This window comes from Perissodus microlepis, chromosome 11 (genome assembly GCF_051167445.1).
Source record: "Perissodus microlepis isolate ML-2025 ecotype Zambia chromosome 11, ASM5116744v1, whole genome shotgun sequence".
Lineage (NCBI taxonomy): Eukaryota > Metazoa > Chordata > Actinopteri > Cichliformes > Cichlidae > Perissodus > Perissodus microlepis.
This window is the reverse complement of record NC_140471.1, coordinates 8,899,285-8,925,173: the sequence shown is the minus strand read 5'-3', so window position 1 is coordinate 8,925,173 and position 25,889 is coordinate 8,899,285. Positions and strand designations below refer to the sequence as shown.

General features: G+C 42.9%; 1 protein-coding gene across 7 annotated transcripts; it reads right to left on the bottom strand.

The window, feature by feature from the left end:
* Nucleotides 1-827: 827 nt before the first annotated feature.
* phactr4b (phosphatase and actin regulator 4b) lies at nucleotides 828-25,256 on the bottom strand. 7 transcript variants are annotated; one of them, XM_084943342.1, is made up of 16 exons: nucleotides 25,235-25,256; nucleotides 18,516-18,630; nucleotides 18,214-18,258; nucleotides 13,372-13,542; nucleotides 12,155-12,235; nucleotides 10,832-11,335; nucleotides 9,197-9,520; nucleotides 6,856-6,987; nucleotides 5,300-5,825; nucleotides 4,686-4,990; nucleotides 4,368-4,566; nucleotides 4,131-4,186; nucleotides 3,802-3,863; nucleotides 3,577-3,714; nucleotides 3,298-3,374; nucleotides 828-2,344 (listed from the first exon to the last, which is right to left on the bottom strand). In XM_084943342.1, exons 3-16 carry the CDS (start codon nucleotides 18,224-18,226, stop codon nucleotides 2,329-2,331), a joined length of 2,604 nt encoding a protein of 867 aa, XP_084799468.1. In that variant the 5' UTR covers nucleotides 18,227-18,258; nucleotides 18,516-18,630; nucleotides 25,235-25,256; the 3' UTR covers nucleotides 828-2,328. The 7 variants fall into 7 exon arrangements, with proteins under 7 accessions (XP_084799468.1, XP_084799465.1, XP_084799466.1 ...); XM_084943339.1 differs by lacking the exon at nucleotides 25,235-25,256 and adding an exon at nucleotides 25,055-25,228; XM_084943340.1 differs by lacking the exon at nucleotides 25,235-25,256 and adding an exon at nucleotides 24,084-24,267.
* Nucleotides 25,257-25,889: the final 633 nt, after the last annotated feature.

Genomic DNA, 25,889 nt, shown 5'->3' with positions numbered 1-25,889 from the left:
ACATTTAATCCCAATAATATGAAAAGTGCAATTTCAACTATACCTCTCGGTTTTTTGTACACGATGAAGACATACTGCTGTAGTAAATGAAAGAATTCTATTAGCACAAATAAATAAACAAGTAAAATTACAGAAAAGGTTCTGGCAGCTAACTGTCCAGACTTTTCAGTAATTACAAAATTGAAAGATGTTGGTAATTCACAGAAGATTAATTTTTCATTGTTCTAATTATTTACTTATTTTTACTGTGGGCCCATTGTAAAAAGAAATGACTATAGTCCATATGAAAAAGCAGGAACTTTTGATTATTTATCTATGGCTTAATTACTCCCATATGGGAGATTTTATCAGTAGGAAAAGCTGTAAAATTTCTAAAAATATAGTTAAAAGTTTAAAATCTATTCCCTCCTTCACATATTCCAAAACCACCATCAAGTGGCCCAGATTGGAGTCTTTGCGGGAACAAATCTGGCCCCCGGGGGCTCATGTTTGACACCCCCACCCTTTGGTGTCACCTTATCCAATAATCTAAACTATAACCTATTACCTAAAATACATTTTAAATTACACTAAAGGTCCTTAAACCTATAGTGGAATTGTAAAGCACTTTGAGGGCCCCGAAAAGTGCTATATAAATGCAATCCATTATTATTATAAACCAGCAAATTTTTTTTAAAATTAAAAAAACTTGCAAAAACTTAAATCGCCACCAGGTGTTGCTGCAAACCCACTGTTTCTTTAGACGTTCCAGCTTAGACAAAAGACTCAACCTGAACACAGTCATTAGGTCTACTGGACCTCAGTTGCAGAGTTGTTTCACAAGAAGGTTCGAGGAATTGCAAGATTTTTAATTAGATCCAGACTATTTACAATTAAAAAGAAGACTGTCAGCTCATACAGCTCCACATTCAATTAAAAATGAACTCAGATTTACAGAAAGGTGCACTTTCATATTCCCATTCTTGTAGCATTTAATCATAAACTCATGTTCTGCTTAAAAAAATAGCAACCTATAATACTTTTATATTTAAAATTTCTTTTCAAATAAAAGGAAGACAAGATATACAGAAGCATCAGATAAACCTATATCAACTTATACACACAGCACTGAGAACCCTGTAAGCTACTGGCCAGACAAGACAAGGTAAAACACTTCTGCAGTTTCAAAAAGTTCCAGCCAAACTGAGTTTCTGTTGACCGATTATGCGTTTTCAGGTGTGGTTTTTTTCTTTTTTTTTGTGATAAATCCCTGATCTACACTTGAAGCAACTTACATTTAACTCTTAGTTTAGACACTATCGTAACGACCTTATTTAAAATGGCTACAGAATGTATTGCATGTTCAATCTTTAAAGGGAAGTACAAAAACTTACAAAAGAAAAAAGTATAAATGAAGAGAGATTATCCAGACGCGGTGGCACTGGATTTTGTAATGGCTCATGCAGTGGGTTGCAGAAATCAGTGATATGAAAACCAGTATTGGATGTGTTGGCACGCATTAAAACACCAACAGCCTCCTGACCTTTTCCTATAGGTATTAAAAGGCCGACTCACATCACAACCACAAACACAGGCAAGCCAAATAATAATAATAATAATCATAATAATAAAGAAGGCTCAAAGAAAAGCTGTCACTACCCCTGTGATCAAAATTGTAATAGAAAATATTTTGTGCATTACAGAATATTTTGCAATGAGATCTCTTCCAGTTTCACTCTAACGTATCACAGCAGCAGTCTGTAGAGTGGATAACAAACACACGATATCCCAGAGATGTCCAGTTCTAAAACAGAATATCTAAGTCTTCAGCCAACTCCTGACCGTTTGTGTCTATTATTACTGTGTGAAGTGTTATAGGTCATCATTATTGTTACCATTTTTATTCTACGTTATTACATTAGCAAAGATGTGTTAGCTTTTCCATATACAGTAAAGAAGAAGAAGAAAAAAGAAAAAGGCAACACAGGACGAGGCTGCATTAAAGGTTGTAACTATATCCGAGTCCCTGAGGGGCACCACACAACAGCAGAGTGAGAGTAAGCCCTGTAGGTCCTTTGCCACTTCTCCACTTTATTGGCACGTGGTTCCCCCTGCCGTCTGGGAGAAATACTGCATCTGGTCTCCACCCACCAACACCTCGGTTCAGTGAAAGCAATGTAGTGAGAGGGCGATGGAGGACAAGCAAGAAGCATTCTCGCGTGGAGTCGGTTCCAGGCTTTCCCTGATAACAGTACATTCAAGAGACGCAAAAGGGCGATCTGTCTGCATAGGGAGCAGCTGCTTCTTTGCCGGAGATCTTAAGTGCTTCTTTATCCGGAAGCAGGGATGTTAAGGCCGATGGAACCTAAAGAAACAAACAGCTCTCATGAGGCAAGATCACACCTTCGTAATCCTTAAGCTTTTAATGCAGGGAAATTCATTATATTGCTATTTAAGGTACAGATTTTTCTCTAAAAGTCTTCTTCTGCCGGTTGTTAGTGCTGGATTCTGCCATTCAACCAGGCATGCATAAGAAAGATGACCAATCAATCAGTTTCTACATGGATGTTTACTGGTCACAACTCTATTAATGTAGTGGCAGATCACCACTGCTGCTAATTCATATTTAAAGTGTTTAGGTGCAAGCAACACAAGATGGCTTTAAGTGTAAAGCAATCACAGGACACACAGTGCATGTGCAGCTAAGGCAGCCGATGTCTACAGACTAAAATAAGTGACATCCTGAAGGTCGTTAACAATTGAGGGAGTATGAAATAAACACTGTTGACACAGTAGCAAGGTAACAAACTCCTTTAGCTAAAACCTGCTGTTGGGGGGAGATGTCTTCAGGATGAGCGCCAAGGTTGGCTGCAAATGGCAGGAAGTGTTCAAAGATGCATCACTCTCAAGTGTGCATTACATATTTCATTGTTTCCCTGACACAACCAGGAGAAATAAATAACAACAAAAACAAAACTGTGTGGTGTTTGCATGGCTTCCCTGTGCTCCAGGTACCCGTCTTCCTCCCACAGTCCTAGGTTTTGGGTGGTCATGCATGTTAGCTTAATGGGTGATTCTAAATTGGTCGTAGATGTGAACGCGAGTGTGAGTGGTTCATCTGTCTCTCCTTTAGCTCTGCGATGGACTCATGAGCTGTCCAGAGTGTACCCAGTTTCTCGGTTTATAACAGCTGAGATAGACTCCATACCCCACCAACATGAAGGAGTGGTGTAGAAAAACAAATCAGCAAAACACAGTACCTCACTCATTTGACCAAAGCAATCAATCAGCCAGTCAAGTTTCAACTAAAAGGTATACCTTGTGTAAATTCTGCTCTCTTCATGAACCTCCATTTCAGTGCTCTTATAATCATTGAGCTCCTTCCGGATGGCCGCCTAGACAAAACAGCAATTTGGTTAAACATGAACTCAGAAAGAAAACGAGACAATATACTGCTAAAAAATTGCATTAACCTAAAGGAGTTGCACATGTTTAACATTTAAAATGCATATGTTTGTAACACTGTCTTGGACATTTTGTAAAGTGCTGTATCAGAAAGCGGTTGTGCCGATAAAGCCTTTACATGCAGCTGATTACTTTGTCGGCAGGAGTGAGCTTAGTCCACGGCTTGTCTGCTCTTCTATCGTAGTCCTGGGCATCTGTGACTTCCACATACTCGTGGAATCGCAAGATTTTTCTTGCCTGTAGTTCTGCAACCGTGGGTCTTTGACTCAGCTACAATAAAGATGTTTTTTTATGTCAGTTTAATATCAGGTAAATAAATGGTTTAACACTGGGATGTTTGCAGGTGTGCTGCTTCACCTTTCTGGTCAGCCGTCGCTTGATCTCTCGAACTTCGGCTTGTCTGTCAGCCTGATTTTTAGCTGAGGGGAGAACAAAGATGGGAGAAAGAATAGAAGAGCCAAATTTAGACTTTGGCATAAAAGGCTTGGTTTGATGGCAGGTTTAAAAGCAATTTCTAAAATTAGATATGTGCTTGTTGTTGACAGATGTGAAATGTACTTTGTTGACAAATGCTGAGGGAAAAGCATCAGACGAAAGAATGAGGAGTGGTTTTGCTAAAACCCAGAAACAAAGGAGTCCAAACAAGTCAAGGATCATGAACAAAGACAGAGAGAGTTAATACTAACGCTGGAGGATGTTTCTTTGCTCAAGTTCCTCAGCAGTGGGTCTCTGACTTAGTCGCCTGAAATAAAAAAAAAGAAAAGAAAAAAGAAAAATGGAGTCCTATTTTTACACATTTACTTCACTTGGACATTCAGGTAATAAGCAGGTCAAGGATCTTTTAAAAATTGGTCTAATTTCTTCAGGAAATGCACTTTCACTGCTGTCATTTTAAACAATACAATGATACCGCTCATCTTTACCTCGTGAGTGCAGTGCCGATTTGTGTGCGAATGGCTTCCCACTGCTCTCTGCTCTGCCAGGTGAGGCCGGTCTGTCCTGGAGGGTGGTCATCTCGGCTGCTTCTCTCCTGCGTAAACCTATCCCTGTCGGGAGCAGAGGGGCGGCTGCTCAGCTTCAGAGCCAGGGTGTCCTTTCTCTTCACCCTGCTGGCCAGTGCGCCTGGATAAAAGCCAAGCGGAGAGATGCAGTAAGCTGAGAAGGAGCAGCAACACTGCACAGGTTTACAAAGAGTCCGGAAAAGCCACTAAATGACCTCTGAATCAGTTTGTTATGCTTACTCATCGGGGGCTCATCCTCCTCATCTTCATCTGAGTCTTCATCTTTATGAGGCACAGGACCATCTGAATCACTGTCCTCCCCGTGCATGTCGTGTTCGCCTTCCTCATCCTCATCCTCCTCATCTTCTTCCTCGTCGTCGTCATTGCTGTTTCCCCGTGGGATGACACAAATGCCAGCGTCACCGACCAAGCACCGGCGACTCCTTGGCTCCAGCTCTGGCTGTGGAATCTCCCCATCATACTCCTCCTCTTCCTCATCATCTTCTTCCTCTTCTTCTTCTTCCTCTGAGTAGTCATCCTCAGATCTAACAGGAAAAAAATACATGCATATAAAACATTTTTTCGGTTTTTTTTGGGCTAATCCTGAAGACGTGTTTTTCAATGAATTTAACTGAAATATGTCCCTCCAGCTATATCCAATGATGAAGACTGGACTTTTTTTCAGCTTGAAATGGATATACAAGTAAGTACAAAGTGTACACAGCTTAGAAAATGGATGAAAAAGATCCGAAAGCTACATGCAAAGACAGATCACGTGCAGACTCCATACTTCTTCACCATGTACTGTCTTTGTATACACTGATTCACAGACTTTTCTGTGCAGAGAAACTTACAGTTTTAGTGGTTGAATGCTGACAGGCAGAGGGCGACCTCCTCCTTGGTACTCTAGAGGTGTTTCGAAAAGCAGTGTGTGTGCCCGCTGCGACCCATCTGGATGTGGCTGAGCCGGGCCGGGACTGGACAGGGCTCGCTGGATCATGATGTGCAGCGGTACGGGAGCCGGGCGCTGGGGAGACTCATTGGTCGGGCTCGGTGGGTCGAAAAGCATTGGTATGGGTTGGGGCAGCGGATGGGGGTAGGAGTGCTGATGGTGGAGGTGGTGGGTCTGTATGTGTTGGCGGGGTGGAGAAGGTGGTATGTGAGTCGGCAGGGGTGGGGACGGAGGAGGGGGAGGCAGCTGGAAGCCCAAGGGGAGGCTGCTGTGTTCCTCCAGAGAAAGTGGTGAGGGGATGATGGGATGGCTTGAAGCAGAGTCCTCTGTGTTGCGTTTGGTGACTGGGGTGGTCCTCTTAGGAGGCATCGGAGGAGAGGGTTTGGCCGGAACAAGGCTAGCGCCCCCTGTTGCTTGGGTGAAGTCACCTGCAAAACGAAAAAGAGCTAATCCAACCATAACTGCTAAAGAAAAACAGCTACAGCTTAGGCGTGTGAGTGATTTGCTAGCAAGTGCTTTACTTTTGAATCTAGTTTGTCACTGTGACGCAAGTGCACAAGCATCAGTCACACATGTATAACATACCCGGTATGACAGAAGACACACGAATGCTGGGATTACATGTCTGACTGAGCATTACTGCATCCGTACAGCAAGTTGGTTCACATGACGGCCATGAACGCACACTTTGCTCTAAAAGACCAGCGTGCAGCGAGTGCTCCAGGTCACAGAGACAAAAAAGATGCATCCATGCTCTTCACAGCCAGACTCTAACCCCACACCGACACTTTTTCTATTAGCATAGTAAAGCTCCTGAAGCTCCTAAACAAAAAGCTCAAATGCAAACCTTCCAGTTTTGCATGCACATTTGCATATTTGCTATTTGGCTCTTAAGACTTCAGAGGACAGCTTTAAGGCAACATTTCTGTTAAAAGCAGACATAATAAGTGAACAGTGCTGACAGACTTACAACATGCAGTAACCTACACTGTAATGGACTTCCTCTCTATAATAAGTCGAGCCCTTATGTTAGAAACATTTTGCCTTTTTATTCTTCGACCCATTCAGTCATCCATTCAAGTCCACCCATCCATCCCATTTGAGTGAGAGCTGAGTGGATTAGAGATATAAAATTCATTTGATGCATAGCAGAACACAGCTGGAACCCTCTAAAGGCCCTCCCTTATTCAGAGGCAAAATACACTCAACTGCACTCACACAGAAGTTGTCTCCTGCATACAGTAAGCACACTCATTATCAGCTTGTTATATGCATGCGGCTCTTATATACCAGGTCCAAAGAAAAGCAATGAAGGCCGGTGAACAAGTTAAAGGCTTTTCAGAAGACATATGTTGGCAGCAGGAAAGGATGCGACATGATGAAGTGTGCAGACTCTGAAGAGGGCATTCCAGAAATTGGCACCCCAGCCAAAGAAATACCAGGGGGGCATCCTTTTACCTGAGCGCAGGCCTCCAGCCCGCCGGCACAGGTAGACAGGCAGGGACAGGTAGACATCATAGTCGCACTCTCGCTTCCAGCAGGACCAGTAGAGAGGAAGCTGAGCGTTTTCTCCCCCCTGCAGGGCGGAGACTAACAGGGACGAGATGGAGGCCTTCAGCTTGTATGTTTAATGAATGCAGCTACTTTCTGGTGTTGTGTAAGTTGTTGATTTCATAAGTTGCGGCTGTGGTCAGAAGTTTACATCCACTCATCGTGGCCATGAATTTCATAGTAATTCTGGGCATTTAATGATTTCTTTGAACTGTTTTAACTTTTCTTTTTCCAGGGTGAAATGATTGTGCAGCAAACATCTTTAATGAGTTAAAAAAAAGAATTTGGTGCACACAATTGAAATTATTTTGGGTTTCCTCTAATCCACACAGAGTCACGGATCCGACTTTTAAGTGTAGTCCACAGATTTTCCTGACTGAGGTCGGGTCTTCGGAAAGGCCATTCGAGAAGCTTAATGTTATCCTGCTTTATCCATCCCAAAACCAGTTTTGATGTGTGTTGGGATCATTGTCTTGTTGGAATTTCAACCATCTAGCTGCTGATTTGAAGTTGAAGAATTTGGAGGTAGTCATTCTTCTTCATTATTCCATCCACTTTATGCGATGTACCAGTACCCCTGACAGCAAAACAGCCCCAAAGCATGATGCTACCAACACCATGCTCGACAGTACCATGTTCCTAGGTCTTGTCTGACTACAAAACTTTTGTCTAGAAGGAATTTGGTTTGACCATGTGGGCAGCTGAAAATTTCAGTCGAGCTTCAAGGTGTCGTTTTTTTCTTTGTCGATATCCTCTCAGTCCAGTAAAACCAGTTTACCGTCATTCATATCATATTCGGTCACCTTTCTCACTCAACATGTGTTAATAGACCTCTCTGCTGAGTCATACCTTTTATTAATCTCTGTCTCTCTTCCACAGCATGTCTTTATCCTGTCTTCCTTCTCTCACCCCAACCGGTCACAGCAGATGGCCCCGCCCCTCCCTGAGCTGGAGGTTTCTTCCTGTTAAAAGGGAGTTTTTCCTTCCCACTGTCGCCAAAGTGCTTGCTCATAGGGGGTCATATGATTGTTGGGTTTTTTTCTCTGTATCTATTATTGTAGGGTCTACCTTACAATATAAAGAGCCTTGAGGCAACTGTTGTTGTGATTTGGCACTATATAAATAAAATTGAATTGAATTGAATTTCATATTGACAGTTTCGGTCTTTTTCCAAAACTTGGCAAAGTAGTTACATATCCATATAACATGATCTTATGTAAGTAAAGTGTCTGGTTGAGGTGTAACTTGCTGAGGAACATTTATCCAAACATTAGTGGGGGTGAGTGTATATATTTGAGCCTGTATGTATACTTCTGATCGAGTGGATCGAGAAAACCCAGAATAAAATCAAACTTGTGCCCCAAATTCGTGTTTTTAAAGTCATTACACATGTACGCTCTACGATCATTCCACCCTGGATGATCATGACGATGCCAGTGATGAGCGGATGTAATCTTTTGAACACAACTGTATATAAACAGAGTTGCACTATGAGGGAATGGTACTGTTTCCCGAAGTGATAATCACTAAAACAAACACATAGGTAAGAACATGATTACTATCCTTGTAACTGTAACAGTATCCGCTTCACGGTGTGTTTTATTAACACCTTTTGTCTCAGTTGTTCTTTGTCCATAACCTTGGCCACAAAGCAAAGAAGCCTCCTGGCTTTTAAAATACAGTCACTTCATAGTAAACTGTCAACAAGTGTACTGAGAAATTAGATTTCGAGGAGTTCTCTGTAGTGTAAATGTTAACCTGAAACTAGTGTAAGTTCCTAACTGACTCATTTTGTATTCTATTTGTGTCAAGAACAACAATTAGTATAATAAACTGATGACAAATGGGGCATTTTTGTAACCTCCCCCTACTGGGAATTAAAACACGATCCCAGATGAGGCAAAACCACAGAACCGCTACACTGTATCTGTGGAAGCAGTGGCCCACAGCCACAGGAGTCCTTGTTATCCTCATAGCGTAAAATGCTGGAATACGTTTCTGCTACAATAATCCAGGCATAATAACTAATTAACTGGGGAAAAGCAGCTCGTGCTGTTAAGATAGTATCGTATACAGGATGTTGTGCTGAAGAGTTTACCATCAGTAGTGCACTGACGCATAAATGTACATACTGTATACGCCAGCTGGAAAACTACACGCTAACTGAGCAGGCGTTTGATTGTTGATGTATGCTTCCTGTTCCTGCAACATCTGTTAACCTAAGAAGCTACTGTTAGTAAAGGCTTACCCAGCATGGCCGCGTTGCCCCTGTTCACAGGCTTGGGTGGAGGCAGAGGGGGCTGCTTGGCGGGCTGAGAAGTGGAGGTAAGGGCAGCGGCCGAAGACTGCTGAGTGTTGGAACACGCAGAAGACACCGATCGAACAGGTTTGGACGTCACACCCGACGGAGAAGAGAACTGGCTCGTGGGGTGGTTGGATGGAGTTCGAGGTGGACACTCACTGCCAGGTTCAGGGGTGGAGCTCACCAGCCATTTTGGAGGCATGATCACCTGTTTGGGTGGCAGAGGTTCACGTAGGGTGTCCAGGTCAGGAGCAAAATGGCTGTCTGATTCTAAAAAAAAAAGGAAAAAGCAGCTAACCATATAGTTTTATATCATAACATGTAATTCTGCTTATATAATTTTAAAAGTTACAGCACGTCAACTGAGACTGATAAACTTAAGCAATAAATGATTGGTTTTCAGCTGTAGTGCATATACTGTATTCTATTTATGCATGATCATAACAAATACACTTCAGTGAATTAGCAAAATCTCACCAAATATCCCAGTGGATTGCTATAAATGTTTTAGCTCAGAGACTCAGCGATGAGCCACTTTTCTACAGCTCTAAGCACTCCAAGCACTCTCTGTGATAGCACTTGTTTGAGAATGGCATTATCTAGGGATCAGCTGTGAAGATAAACAGAGTAGGCGGCTGCAATTACCACCAAAAAAACCCACCTCCCTCTGCCCACCCCACTAAACCCGCGAGCCGGCCCCCACGCTGTTCCCACCACTGCGCCCACGCCATTCCTGCCGCTCTCAGGTTCAGGGCTATTTATTTACAGAAGTGTTATCAGTGTGATGCCATGTAATCAAAGAGGAACTAATCCAGAGGAAAGCAGGAAGTCAGACTGAAGAACAGAGAGAGAGGAAGCAGAAGATGTGATAAAGATAGAAATGCGAGTGGGAGAGGTAAAAAAAAGTAGCATCACAAAAAAGAAAAAAGAAAAAAACAAGGTAAGATGAAAAGAAGAGCAGAGCAATGACACATGAAGGAAAGTGGACAAAATTTTCTTTCTTCTTTGCTGCAATGACGTGCTATAGTGTTTACATACTTTTCAACTCCTAACATGTTTACACGTTGGCACAGAATAACCTGTCACGTGAGCGATAACCACACAGCTGAGATCTAAAAACAGAGCTAAACACCATTATTTTTGAACAAATTCTATTTTTCTGGGAAATCAATTAGCTGTGGCACTTTACCAATTATCACTGAGCTCACTGTGCTAGCCTTAAAGGGCAATAATGAGTATAGCGATCGCGCCACATTAATTAGGAGAGGAGAAGAGAGGACGAGCTATTCCCTCATGTTCCTGAATAAGAAGCATAGCTGGAGCAGGCCTCCCGGGAGCTGACAGGAGCCCGTCTATATCTGGGAGGACAGCATATAAGCAGAAAAGTGACAGCAAAAGGGAGGGGATAAGGTACCCAAGAATCACCGACTTTTCGAATATGAAGGAGGTTAAGGTGTAAAAGGTGTGCACTTTATCGTTATGGCCTTACACTGACAACAGCAGTGCTGCGATGATTGCAACTTGTAAAAATTGGTGGAAAAATTCAGATTGCAGGGAGGAGAACTACTGGAAGTGACTCACCTCTCCGGGCCCTCCCCTCCTCAGCAGATGCATGCCGAGGGAGTGTAGGCTTCCAATCTCCTTCTGCAGGCCGACTCCTCCTGCCGTCCTCGGATGGGGCCTTCTGCAGTCCTGGCCTCTTTTGCCCGTCGTCAGGGTGAAGCCTGCCACCATGTCTGCTCTCTTCCATTTGTCCGTGAATGTGGCCCTGCCAGGCCATATTAGACTTCCACTCGCCCTCCCCTTGCGCCCGTGCCCCAATCCCTGCGCTTCTCCGTCCATCGTCATGCAGTCCTGTTCCCCTGGAGCCCAAAGCTCCACGGCGGTCTCCATCTGAGGGAGAACAACGGCCCCTTCGGTCATCTGGCTGGGCGAGCCATGCAGGGTTCATCCTAAAATCTGAATCTGAGGGGAGTTGGCCCTGGTTGCATGGGCTCCTGACACCGCTGATGATTCCTCCTCCTCCAACAGGCAGAGTGTGGCCATTCTTTACATACGACTGCTTCACATTTTGTGCTTCTCCATCTAAAAAGATTGGCCAAAAACACTTGGTGAATACTCAAACAAATACATTAGAAGACTGAATGATATTCTGAGCTATTGAGAAAGCGCAGAAGGACATTACATGTTAAATATTTGATACACAACAAGATTTTATATTGATACATTTTTTTAAGTTTTACATACTGGTAGTGCTGTGTTCAATATTCCACAATTAACCTGATGCATGGCAAGATAACTAATAACTATCCAACTGAGCCATAACACTGTTAAACATACTTTTTGCTGCTTATTTCTTCTTTAAATCTGGATTTCAGATACAGTGAGGAGTGATTTTTGGGGAGATTTTAAAGACTACAGAATCAATACAGAAACTGTTCAAAAATAATTGCTATTTGCAGTTTTTTTCCCACAGTAATACAATGTGCCCTTAACTCAAGCCCCATGGACAGTCAGTGTTTGAAGAAGCTGCTGTAGATTTAATAAATGGGCTTCTGCAACAGCGGGACCAGCAGAACGTTTGCACACACCCCCTTTCTAAGCTATTTTGCTGCAAGGCACAATTTGTTCCACTTTTCCTCAGCTCTGGAGAGTGGCAAGTAATTTTAAACAGACATTGCATTACTTTGAGAAACAGCAAGGTGAAAGCAGTTTTTTTCTCAAATTTGCTTTTCTAAATTTGTCTCAGGCACCTGCTGCATGGGAAGACAGCGTTCCTGCTATCATGTGCTGAAGACTTAACTGTACCGTCTGAGTGGGCGTTATTGCCTCGGGGCTGCTGCTGTCAGACGCAGACAAAGCTTTGCAAAGATATCACATTTTGAATCACACAAGTCCCCTCACCACTGTCCGGGACCTCCTTCAGCACCCCCTGTTCTATAAGCTCCTGTCGGGTGCGCCTTGTCGACATCTGCCTCTCTAGTTCTGTCAAGAGCAAAAGGAAATGACATTTTATAGACCATTTTTTCACCAAGATATTTATGATTTAAAATTTTCACTGTGATCTCATGCACCAGAAGCAATATATATATCTATATATATATATAGATATATATATGTTGCGCTAATTCGAGTCACTGAACTGGACCTCTTCACCATGCTTTCTGGTTGGTGGTCTGTGGTACAGATCTGGTAAGTTTCCCATATTATTCAGTAACACTTAGAACCAGTTAGCAAGTATCTTTATATATAACATACTCTATATAACATGTGGGTGTAGCTTCTAGGCCTGAAAAGTGAAGCCAATTCAGAAGTGTCTTAAATCAGTATACTTTTAATGACCAGCAAGGGCAACTCTACTGGTTGCAGAAAGAAGTCAGATTGTACAAAAGTACATAGTACTCTACAAAAGGATAAACACCCTGTAACTGTCAAGTTTATGCGAGACTTTGCCCTCGGTTTTTCGTACAGATGCAGCGGTCTCTTATCACGTCCGGCATCAAACCATCGAGGAGACAGCCAAAAGTCTAGAACTTAGAAGTAACCAGCAGGTGTCACAGTAAAAAGATCCATCTTTCATATACAGTCTATGGACACGACTTCCCTGTCCTGCAGGTTTTAGATGTGTCCTTGATCCAACACAGCTGATTCAAATGGCTAAATTACCTCCTCAACATGTCTTGAAGTTCTCCAGAGGCCTGGGAATGAACTAATCATTTGATTCAGGTGTGTTGACACAGGGTGAGATCTAAAACCTGCAGAACAACGGCACTCAAGGCCGGGAGTTGCCTAAACCTGCATTAGATGATATGTTAGAACTCCACCCTCTAAATATTCACAGATGGCATGTGCCACACTGCTAAAGAGACGATTAATTAGCCAAAAAAGACGCTTCAAAACGCAAGGTCACCATGATATACACGTCATCTCTTAACGAGACATCTTGTATTCATCTTATTGTATTATGTGCACTGAAAATAGCGAGAGACAAACTTGCTTGTAACATTTGGGCGGAAACATGTTCACTGACGAATTTTAATGGCATTTGAATACAACTGATACGGCCGCTGGGGTGAAAGGAGAGGTGGCATTCGCAAAGAGAACAAGTTTGCAGCACAAACCTTCAGAAGTTTCTTTGAACTTCTCGCTGCTTTTTTTCTTCCTCCACTTCCACGGCTTGAAGATCTTGCCAAGGGTCGAGAACTTGCCCTTGCGCTTCGGGGGAGGGGTGCTGTCCCCGGTGCTGCCTCCCTCTCCCACCATTGTGCTGTGGTGCTGCTCAGCTTCATCATCTAAAACAGAAAGCACAAATTTAAAACAAATACAATAGAACTTATAACATAAAATTATAGACACCCCACTCAGCAGCGGCGCTTTCTATTTTAACTGAGCTCATCTGCTGCTTTTTAAAGAGGGCCAGGATCATTATGGCGGTTATTATCTTTAGCTGTTAGTTCTCGGGGGCCGAGCGTGCTTTGGCAGGGTGACGCTGAGAGCTCACGGACTCCTCCACGTATCCACAGCTAACAGGAGAAGCCTAACACTGGCTCTGAGCCAGGATTTCTCGCTGTCAAGTACTCACATTCCTTAACTGGATGGAGTCTAGTGCCTTATCAGCCTTTCAGCCCTCGGTGCTCCCATAGAGAAGAGGGGCACACACGAATGCAGACATAAGCAGCAGAAAAAGGTTGTCAGTCATTCTGCATACATATATAAAATATATACACATGTACACACCCACACATACAGGTAACAAGAAGCAAAAGCTCTTTAAAAACCACTAATTATCATTAGGTATCACCAAGGCTTCAAGAACTCAACTAAAAAGCAATCTGCAGACATGGCTACATACTCTGGGTCACATGACTGACAGGCCAACTGACAGCGCGCTGAGCTTGGAGAGGCTTTCAAACAGGCTGCAGCTGCTGTATTCAGCAGACATAATATTTACCAGCAGAGAGAGAACAGAGTCCGATGTAAAACATCCAGTCTCGAGCTCACACAGGATGTCTTGGCGACAGTAATGCCTGCAGTCTGATTCCCACAACAATATGCTCTCACACAATACTGATGTGGCTTACTTGGCAGTCCAGGGAACACTAAAACAACAAAACGTTATTCCTGGATAGAAACTTTTTCTTTATTTGAGACACACACACACACACACTGATACGCATACATCAGTATCAGCTAGCTGCAGTCCAGCACCCCTGGAGCTGGCAGGGTTTCAGTATCTTGCTAAGTGACACTACAGAAAAGCGAACGGTTGCTGACACAAGATTCAAACCCATTTTTTGCAGCTGAAGGACAGGCACATTAACTCCACACTGCTGGCGGTGTAAAATTTGAGTTGAGTGTTTACACAGACCTCAGAAGCCTGACAGACTGTAAACCTCGGATAGGAAAACAGTTTTAATCACAATACTTCAACTTCATACCCTACTGTGAGTTTAAAAATGGCATTTTTGACAAGTAGTTAAAAAGCAGACACTAATCTACCTTTAAGAGGGGTGTTAAGTGTCCAGCTTGCATGGTGGTGGGACTTAAAACAGCACGCCATGAGGACGCAAGGAGCATTCAGCAACCAAAAATCTACTGTCCTGTGTATATGCCAGCATCAAATCACAGATGACGAAAACGCAGGAGACCAAGTTGCAGAGAGTTGACGGAAACTACAGCAGAGAGTCCGGAGTCGAGAGACATGTCCACACTGTGGAAATCCAGCTTATCTCTGCGAGGTAGAAATCTGAGGACTCAGACCAGCTGCCATAACATCCAGATTAAGCATTGCTTAAGGCAGCTTCTCCGCGATCCAGAACTGAGGTTCTCACACACAGCAGACCGTTCTGTCAGAGACGCCTCTGCCACAGTGGCTCAGCTGAAGCCAGTGAAGCAGGATAAGAGCTGGCTGTGCCAGGCCTGCACACTCCAAAGCACTGCAGAGATGACGATGGCAGAGGACTCAGCCCATGCAGCAGGCATCTATTTGAAAGATACGACTGACCATATCCTCAGCGGTCTTTTCCGTTAGCCAGTGAAGCTCGATTAAAAAAGGTGCCAATCCACTAGTACAAAAAAAAAGTCCTCAAAAAAGAAACAAGTACAGAAGACCCAAATCAGCTGTCACGTTCAAGAGAGCTTGTAGATCCACTCCAAATTATTCTTCACAGATACAGAGAAAAACTCTCCAACATGCCATTGTTTCAGCTGTAGTGTGAAGAGGTCTGGCATGTTGTGACACTATAGCTGAGTGTGACTGTGGGTTTTGGAATGGGAGTAGAGGGTAAAAAAAGGGCTACAAAGAGAGAAAAAGTACAGACATAATGTGGCGGGCTGGGATGGGGGGGCTGGAAACGCAGTCACAGAATCAGGGTGGAGTGCCGTTTCCTCCCAGAGAACAAAGGCAGCCTCTTCCCCTCATATTCAATAACATAGTCCACTGTACAGCTCATGGAAACACTATGCTCGAAGGTACAACAGGGAAACTAATGAATGATGATATATAAAAAAATACCTCCATTCATAACAGAGCTACATTCTTAATAGTGTTACTCTAATGAGAAAGTCTGCCCAGATAAGCCACAGCAGACAGGAAACACGGGAGTGTGTGACTGTGCTGGTGTCTTCCTATGACATAGCCATATCCAGAAGGCACACCTACTACTCCCCCATGCAACTGGCCAGATTTCCCTCGAACCTCATGATTCACTGAGTCATGGCAGGCTGGTCAGGTGAGCATGTGGGTAAAGGAGATTGTTGCTGTAAAGGAGCATGCTATCCCGATCGCTAACACAAAAACCAAAAGTCCAGGCGGATAAATATTAGGAAATACCTCCAACCTCAGTGTAACAGTTACCTTTGTCAGGGCCGATTATGACATTTAATCCACTTATGAGCACTGACTGTTTCCTGTGAAAAAATGTGTTCCCTTACATTTTCAACAATTTAAGATCCAGTAGAAATAAATGTCATTACATGACACTGTAATATGAGTAACATTTTACTGCTGTACATATCTTTTTACTCACTACTTGCATAAAATGCACGATCATATAACATCGTGCGGCGCTTAGAAACTTGGAATAATTGGTGCGGTACAAAATTATGTAAAACCTCTGAGCCAGACAACATATGCAATCTGATGTTCCTGTGCAGTGTAACATAAGAAAATAAGTGCACAAGTCATGCATGAGTGTGTAAAAACACTGTAGAGAATTAGCCACATGATCCCAGTGATTTAGCATTCCTTGTGGTGGTAAACATGAATGAGGGGCAGAATTAGGGGAGAGGCTACGCAACATTTGTGCAAAGTTTATTACACAATCACCAATCCTCAGCTCTGCTCTATCCTCTATCCTTGAAAACTAGTAAACGAGAAAATAGTTTTATGTTGTTGATGTTAGCGACGGAGGAAACCACAGCTGTGTAAAGTACACCAAGAATGTAAGCCCAGAAACTCACCACTGCGGCTATGTTGTTGTTGTTGTGGGTCCTGAGCTGAGATCTCCACACGGAGGCTCTGTCCCATGATCCAGCCCCTGAGGGGCCCCTACCTGTCCTGCACCTTTAAGTGTGCGCCTTACACGATACAGATCAACTCCTTCACCTGCCGTGCTTCTTCTGCGACAAAGTCCCCGTATGCCCTAAGATCTTTTATGCTTCTCTGTGTCTGTCATCTAGCCGCCTTCTGTGCCTTTTCTTCAATCCTTCCCCCATCCCTCCCTCGCACAATATCCTCAGACCTCCCCTCCCTCCCTCCTGGAGTTGGACTCCCCCTTCCTTGCTGACCCTCCCTCCTTGGCTCATAGCACAGGTCAGCATTCACTGAAAGATGCCTACCATTCCAGGGAAAAGACACGTTTTGTTTTCAATATGGCGCGTGTTGTAGTATGCGGTGCAGTGCGTGTACTCAGTAATATCCGTACAATGTAAAATATTCCTTTATAGTGAATTAAAAAGAGTTAACCAACACAGAAGACACTAGACCTGAAGCTGCAGATCTCAGACCACAACACACAAGATATAGTTATATATACACACCTATAATGCAACTATAGTAATGTAATTTCAATCAGTACCCTTGACCAGTAGAAATGCTTTGCAAGATCAGATGCATTACTGTTTCTGAGGAAAGGTCCAGTATGCTCTCATCGCCATCAACAGAATGACAATGAACAGGTTGAGTGGACAGTTTGATCAGAGAAATAAACATTGCACTTTCTATACAGGGTTTGCACGCTAACATTAGCTGACTCCTGCTCAGTAACCTAATGTTAGTGCAGGGTGTTTATCATGCTGCTCGCCTCCTTTAATGTCTCCAGGCACCATTTTATACACTTCTTTAACTCCCTTATATCACATTTTAAAAAGACTTGGAAGGATTAGCATGACTTTGAAATATGTTTGCCAAGAAGCACAGTCTTGTATCAGGCTTGAAAATAGAGAAGAGCAGCAAAGAAAAAGTGAGCACTTTCTATAAATGAGAAGAAAAGCGGGAGTGGACCCCCTGAATTAGTGCTTTGATTTCGTTTGACGTTTGAGTGTCTTTAGAAGAAAAAAAAAAATCTCGTCTGAGCCTCAGAGGAATCCAGAGCACTGTGCTGTGTCATTATGCCTGGATAGATCAGAGCTTTGTGAGCATTTGGCTGCATCTCGAGCTGCTTCTAAAGATGGAGAGCTAGTGTGTTCGGCAGCGTTCCTTTTCTCTTCCTGTGCCCCACATAAAGCCACCACGCCGGGCTAGCTTCCAGCGAGAACTGAGCCAATCCGCATGACTCCAGAACCTGTTGGCCTGACCTGGATAACAGACTGGGACAGGCTACTTCAGCAGGGAGGGAGACTAAGTCAGGTACGCACATATGTACATAAACATCCCCAGCCCTGTCTGACAAGAGTGTGCATAAAGTGAAACACAGCATTAACACTGCATTTAAAAAAACCAAAACGCGTAACTTGGTACTCACCACGATTTTCCATTACAGAGTTTGAGGCACACCAATCAACATCTCCTGAAAAACACAAGTTTAATACATGAGCAGACACATTCTCAACTCTACATTTGTTTCATTTTATACTTTTATATAATTCATTTTATTCTGTTATTTCAATTTATAGTTTTTAATGCATTTTTTCCCTTTTATGTATTAGCTATAACACTTTAGATTGCCTTCAGGTATAAAGCATATGATATATAAATAAAACTCCTGTGCATTGACTTCTGTATATTTAATTGGATTTGTGCAACTGCAAAAAGTCGTACACATACACTACACAAAGTCATGGGAGGGGTGTGGGTGGTCGGGGTTCTTGGCAACAGTACAGCAGTATTTTTTCAGGTCTCTAGCATGTTGACGATGCCACCTCCAACCATCCTATCCACTCTGAAAGAGAGAAAAACAAGGTCGATCACATCACAGTCTGACATACAACACACAACTAGGAGATCCACACATTCCCAGGAATTTTCCGATAAGACTGCGAAGAGAAATCGATTACACCTGGGCGTGAAAATACAGGCACACCAACTAAAAGTCACAACCAGACAAATAATACTCCATATCTCAGAGCTTGAACCTGTCCGGCAATAAATGTCCGGAAAAGATGTATCTATGAGTTTGGATGAAGCAAAAAAAGTAATTTCTAATACCAGACTGAATCTATTGTGTATTTGAAGGTGTGTGCTGTAGGAGAAAGAAAGCAGAAGGAAATACTACAAAGGCCTTTAGAAGCCCCTGTGTAACAAAAACTGATACAATTTGGTCAGACTTTACAGAGCTTAAAGCAGACTATAGCTCCAGTCTATCCACTCCACTAAATCACAAAAGGTCTGATGCCACAGTTTGTATCCATTGATGTATACATAGTGACAGTAATGAGTAAATGGCTTTCTGGCATTCATTCAAATCAGAGTCGTGTGTAAAATGACACTTCAGTTATGTAACCGCTCATGGACAAGCTCACAAATAGCAATTTTATGTACTCAAAGTGGTGCACCGTCCATTCTTTGCAATAGAAAAGCTGGAAAACAGAAGCAAAATCACAACACAAAAGCTTTGATAATTAAGGCAGCAAAGAAAACCAAGCAGAAATATTTACTTTTGCAGTACTGACTGATTAACAAGTATAACTGCTGTATAATTAGAAGTAAAAATACATTGTCAATGATATAGTGTTGATGCACATCTAGCTAAGCTTTGTAGCACATTGAGTCAACACTATGTTTTTGGGAATCGTCCTTCATTTGGTCCATCTTCTGTCATGTTGCCTTCAAATACTAACACAAGACTGCAAAGACTTTACAACCACACTGGTTTGGACCAATCTACTGCAGTTTTAATCAAATGGATTAAATCAATCATACACATACTGGGTATATTATTTAAAGCAGCGGTCCCCAACCCCCGGGCCATGGACCGGTACAGGTCTGCAAGTCATTTGGTACCGGGCCGCGAGAGTTGAAGCTCGTGTGTGAAATTTATGGTTTTCAGAGTTTTTATCGTTAACTCGGTTTCCCTGGGTCTTTTCCCGTGTTGTAGTTGTGTGTCTTATTTTGAAATAAATATTAACGCGTTACCATAGCAACTAGAGAGGCTTAAGGGGCAGAGAGGAGGATGCTGTTGGCACATTTCAGGAGGGCGCTGCTAATAAAGTTACACAATTACACAGTGAATTTACGCTTATTATTATATTTACAAAATACCACAGTTTTTGTCTTGGTCGTATCATTTTATTTTGTTGTATTTATCCGCGACACATTAAAGGCCGGTCCGTGAAAATGCTGTCTGACATTAAAGCGGTCCGTGGCGCAAAAAAGGTTGCGGATCGCTGATTTAAAGTATGTAAACTGTCGGGAATTTTGGGGGGACCATGTGTTGATGTCATGCACACTTTGCTTGAGATTTGTTTGCCATCTTGGACGTGTCATAATGACCAGTTGCTATGGAAAAATGTGCATCCGCCGACTGGTTGGCACTGGTTCCTGGAGGTTGCTGGCTCTCGCTGAATGAAATAACGATGGAAAAACTCTTCCTAGCGACTGCTTTGGTTTCGGGCAGATTTTCATGGTTGACTGTAGTTTTTCATGTTTGTCTGTAAACACTTGCTAACAACCACTTCCATGCAAACCCTGGGTGACTGCAGCAATATGCTAGCAACCAAAGCAAGCACAAGGAGTTTTTGCCAACCAGTAAGGGAATACAGATTTTGTGTGACTGGGGATATAGTAACCACTTTCCTAGCATATGCCAACAACCTCCAAATTGGCTGACAAGTTAATGTCACATGCTTAGTGGAATGATAATATCAAAGGGCTAGGTATAGATTAAAGCGTGTTAGTGAGATGAGACAGAATGAACTAAGGTAGAGCTCCACCCTCTCAAATCTAATGTGTTGGTGGGTTTCTTAGTCATATACTGCAGGAATCATATACTTTCTTTGCACATGACGACATCTGAATGGAATTATTTCATACATTTCTGACATTTCTAGAAAGTTATAAATAAAACAATATTACGAGTCTGTTATGGCATCTTTAAAGCTCCTTCAGGTGATTATTGTTGTGATTTTGCACAATATTAATACAATTAAATTGAAATGATTTAAAGTTTCAGCTATAAAGAAAATAATTTGTTATTTTCTAATTAATTCATTAGTTCTAGTCCCAGCTGAACCTGATTAATAATTCAAGACAGTGTGTTTGTTGATTGTTTAAATGGTTCAATGACAGAACAAGACATGCAAGCATGATTGTACAGCAGAGCGCAAATTAGACATTCTTAGCAATAAAATAGCTGAAATGCTATGGAAGCCACATCTTTTAGAGAAAATCAGGCACAAATGTTTTCTGCAGTGAGAAAACCACAAGCAATCTAATGTGGAAAAAACCCAAACAAAAACGCTGGTTATAATTGTCAGTGTACGAAGTGGCCCAAACCCAAACCATAAAGTTTGGGTTTGGGCCACAAAATTCCTTCTTGCTCTTAAATATTACTGATGAGCTTCACTGCAAGGCAAAATTCTGGGTTTTAATGGCCTTCATATCATCTCACATTTGAGTAAATTAGGCAAACTGCAGCTTTATTGCCTTGAAATCTAATGGTTTTGCCAGTGAGGGATATATTAAGAGAAAGTGTGCTGGCTGATGTTACCGGAGGCCCTTGACTAGATCATTAACATTATTACTGGCCAATGTCCTACCCTGAAGGTAAGCTCTGTCAGTCTAAGGAAGCTGTGATCGTATTGCAAAGTAATCCAAATATCACATATAAGCGCAAACAGTTCACTACATATATAATTCTGGATATTCAGTTTGGCATTCTTCTCTATTTCTCCTCAAGGGCAATTTTCTGGCAGGTCAGAGGTCAGCTTCCCTTTCAAAAGAAGAAGTGTAAGTAACATCACTTGCACATCAAACAGGCCAAACAGCACTGCCTGAAAGCCTGAAATTACTGTAGCCTTCGTAGTGCAGCCATTCGCATACAGACTCACACAGCCTGGATGAGAACCCTAACACCACTGAGACGAGGCAGATGCATTTGTGGTCAGAGATGAAATTTTTTACACTCCCGCCCAGTGCCACAGCCTTGGCTAGATGACTCAAAATAATCGAGCTGTGCGGTGAGTGTTCCACAGAAAGAGAAAATATCTCTAGGTTCTCAAAGTACGAGCGGATTAAAGGCAGGGGGTGGAAATTAAAATACTGGGACTTTTCCATATATATCTATACATATAAACAGGATTATTCGACTACACTTCACTTCAGGCTTTTCATAAATAAAGAACTGGCTTGAGGAGATACGTTCCACAGTAAAATATTGTTCTGTTTCACTTGCTGTTGTCACGCTCACAGCCAGTCACAGATTAAAAAAAGGGATGTTCATGGCCTAGTTCCTTATTGAGTTGTTAACCCTGTACCTGCCTTTTGATTGTACAGAACAGATCGATATGAAAGTAATGTGTTTATCGAAACTGTGCAGAACCTCTGAGTTTTAACCACGAAAGATACCTTCTCAGAGGCCCCTAACAGCTGCCATATATCGCTTCACACAGCTGGACAAGCAGATCGAAGAAAACGGGATGCACACAATCAATTAATGACACAAACTCTTAATTCGAGCTGAACTCTTCAGAGAGAAGAATACATAATAAAGCCTAACTTACCTGCCCACTTTATCAATCACTAATCACAAACTACATCCCTGCATGGCCGATTATTTCAGCCTGGCTTCCAAATCCCAAATGCACCAACCAGGTATGTGAAAGTGACTGTTAAAGACCGCCTAGAGGTCCCGACTGTGTAATCTTCTGCGGAGTGCACACACCCTCACTGGCGCAGTCTACTAGTGTTGATTCAATTACGATGGGAACGGAAACGGCAGCAGCTGGCTGAGTTATGCCATCTTTAAATAGCAGTCTGCTTCTCACTCCAGGGTTCTGGGCACAAAAAGCTGCCAAATCACTGGAAGAAAGTAATTAACTCCATGCTTAAGTCCTAACAAGGTAGACTCCTACAAACTGAACACAACGAGCAAATGTTTGAATACAAGTTATTATCTGCAGCAGGTAGGCTGAGCTGAGGCATACTTACAGGCCAATTCCAGTGAGGTATCAAAAAGAAATAAGGATTGTAAAACAGAACATGGCGATCGAACCCCTGTTGCTGTGTCTACGCTTGGACCTTTCTGTAGCTGTCTGTCCCGGGCTGCACAGTTTCTACACCTCTTTCCGAAATGGATGGACGAGGGTGTCTGTTCCCAATCTGTGCTGGGAGAGCGTCATCACTGAGCCTGCCCCAGAAAAGTGCCTCTCACCACAGGGACCAGTGCCCCACTTTTACAAGGAGCCCAAAAAGCTCCTCGCCTTTGCTAAACTTTTCTTCTGTAGTGTCCTTCCACCTGCGTGAAGGCTGCACTGCAGGGGAACCAAGCATAACTTAAGTGAAGTTATTTGATTATCGGCGAAAAGCTCTGCCATGGCGCACATGCATGTTTACACACCGGAGCAGGCCGCCCACTTCTGCTCCCTGCCAGCGGCTGCCCTGTGAACGAGAATTGATCTGAGACATTCAGCAAAGAGCTTTTAAGGAATGTGATGCTCAGACTAGTCTCATCTGCGCGGTTTAACCAAATGAATCAGGCACAGTCGACAGCTTAACCATTGTGGTTCTCCTCTTAATGGTCCATTAAAGAGGAGGCTTCCAGTGGGAAGTGGAAAGAGCCCGAACACAAGCCATGAGCTTCTTTTTTTTTCTGCAAGAGCACATTAACTTCAAGAGTTATTATGGTGGATGGAACCACAGGAAAAGGATTTCATTGCATGTTTAAGGAGAGAAAACACCTGATGAGACCATTAGCCAAGTTTTATCATGTGTCAGATTCAGTAGCTTCACAATGCATTGAAAAGAAATTGAGACAATAAAATAATAGCCTTATTATAAACACATTTTTATTCCTCTCCATCAGGAGGCTCTCTGAGATGGAAGTTTATCAGCCTGGTCTGGAGTAAAGCTGAATAATTTACTTCACTCTCATTTCCTCATGGCAGTATAGCTTATAACGTCCTTGAAGAAGTATGCACTCTCCATAATAATGGGCTGCGATGAATCCGTATAAGAAAAGAAAAAAATACAATAAATATAAATTGCTCTGCCAGACTGCCATTTCTCCAATCACACTTTGATGTCAGACACATGCACATATCGCGTCTTTCATCGCTGCCCTAACAATCCATGTCCTAATTAGACCTACACGGACAGCGGATTTCTAATTGTATCGCCGAGATTAAACTGACTCTTACTTAACCGGTTTTCATTCCCGAGGCAAAAATACAAAATTACCTGAGAGGTTGAATCGGGCAATGTCGTAAAAAAGCATCAAATTAAACAGCTGCTACTCCCCGGCACCAGGAGAGGAAAAACGGGAGCCCGTGCGAGAAGGCTCGCGGCACCGACCTGCCCTCTCTCTCCCCGCGAGCGGATCTCGCGCCAGTGGAGTCAAGATGCTGCTGAGTGAACGACAGACCGGAGTCAAGTCAGCCACGCAGCGAAAACGGCGACTTCCGGTGTCACACCTCAAAATAAAAACTCTGCCGGTAGACACATTTTATGAAATAGAGTAAATAAACAAATAAACATAAATAGAGTGGGGTCTGTTATCCCCCGATTTGTCATTGTTCCTGACATTTCCGCCATGCTGTGATTTATCAAGCCTACAGATGCAGGCCCTGAGGCAATGTATTACCCTTTTAAGTGTGCTAATTATTACTGTGAGCTGAAGATGGGCCTATAGGTGTTACACCCCACCATAAATGCATCATATGTCCTTAAAAGTAACCGAAATCCATGTTTTTCTTCTTCTTTTGCACACCAGCACCAACACTTACACAGAGACAAGACAGATACAGGGACAATCGTTTTGGCCATCTCTCTTTCTCAGTATATATAGTTTAGATGTAGCATATATGGCACAATATGACGTGGATAAATAACCGGTCCGCGGACCTTCCGACGAGATTCATCGGCACACACCATGCACATCCTGATCATCCCGATCCTTTGTTGTGCACGGTCTCCTGAGCAGAGCATCAGCGGGGAAAATGGAGTTCCAGGGTGTGAAACAATTGCAGCAGGAGCAAAGATGTGTGCTGACCCTGTGGCACTCGCTTTGTGCAGAAACACAGCACTTTCACGCGCAGCATCGCACTGTGAACGTGCAAATCGCTTTCTGAAAACGGCTGCTTCGCACTGACCAACTTGAGAGCGCAACTTGCAGGTTATTGTCTGTGCAGACATCTCTGCAGCAAACTCACCGTGTCGTACTCGCTGCTCGGGAATCAGCAGCCCTACATCCCTCCTGACGAACGTCCCTCCTCCGCCGCCTCCTCTTTTGAAAGTACTTACAGCCGACTTAAAAATAGCAGCCCGGTCATTTCCTCACCTCACACTTTCCCCTTCTTCCAGTGCCCGGTCCAAACATTTTGCGCACTTACCGGAAACCATCCCGAGCTGCGCATCTCGGTACCGGTAGTCCTCAGTGGGAGCGACAGCGCCGCATTAGCCGTTGAGAATACGGCTTCTCTCTTTGTTGTGAAGACTTCAATACCCACCAGGCTTTGCAGTCCACAGCTCTGGGGTGGGAAGGGGGTGGAAGGGCATACCGTTATGTTGTCCAGCTTCACACTCTCAGGATGAAGACCCTCTCTTCCCTTCCTTAAAAATAACAAAATAATAAAGGCAGCCCTGACGTACAGATTGAGCCTGCTATCATTTTAACCCCCATATGACATTTTATTAAACACACACCCTGAGTTATAACGCTGTAAGAATGAGACTGATGCCGAAAATAAAATACAACCACTTAAACATGTAATAATAATAACAGTGACAACAAAAACAACAACAACAACAATAATAATAATAAACTACATTAAGTTATTGATGGGATTGCCATTCTTGATGCCATTCTTATATTTTTCTTGTTTTACGTTATTGTATTTTTGCACAACTCTGTTGCTTGTGAAGCTCGCACACAAGAATTTCACTCACATGTACTGTACCAGTGTACCTGCACATGTGATGTGACAATAAAAGTGATTTGATTTGATTTGGATTGTTGTAAAGCAATAATCTCAGTGTATTATATGC

Coding starts and splice junctions, on each gene's coding strand:
- phactr4b (XM_084943338.1), bottom strand. CDS start 16,778: ATGGGACAGAGCCTCCGTGTGGAGATCTCAGCTCAGGACCCACAACAA. Junction 9,521..10,831: donor GGAGGGGAGGGCCCGGAGAG/GTGAGTCACTTC, acceptor TTTTTTTTTTAG/AATCAGACAGCCATTTTGCT. Junction 3,375..3,576: donor AGCTCACTCCTGCCGACAAA/GTAATCAGCTGC, acceptor TGTTTTGTCTAG/GCGGCCATCCGGAAGGAGCT.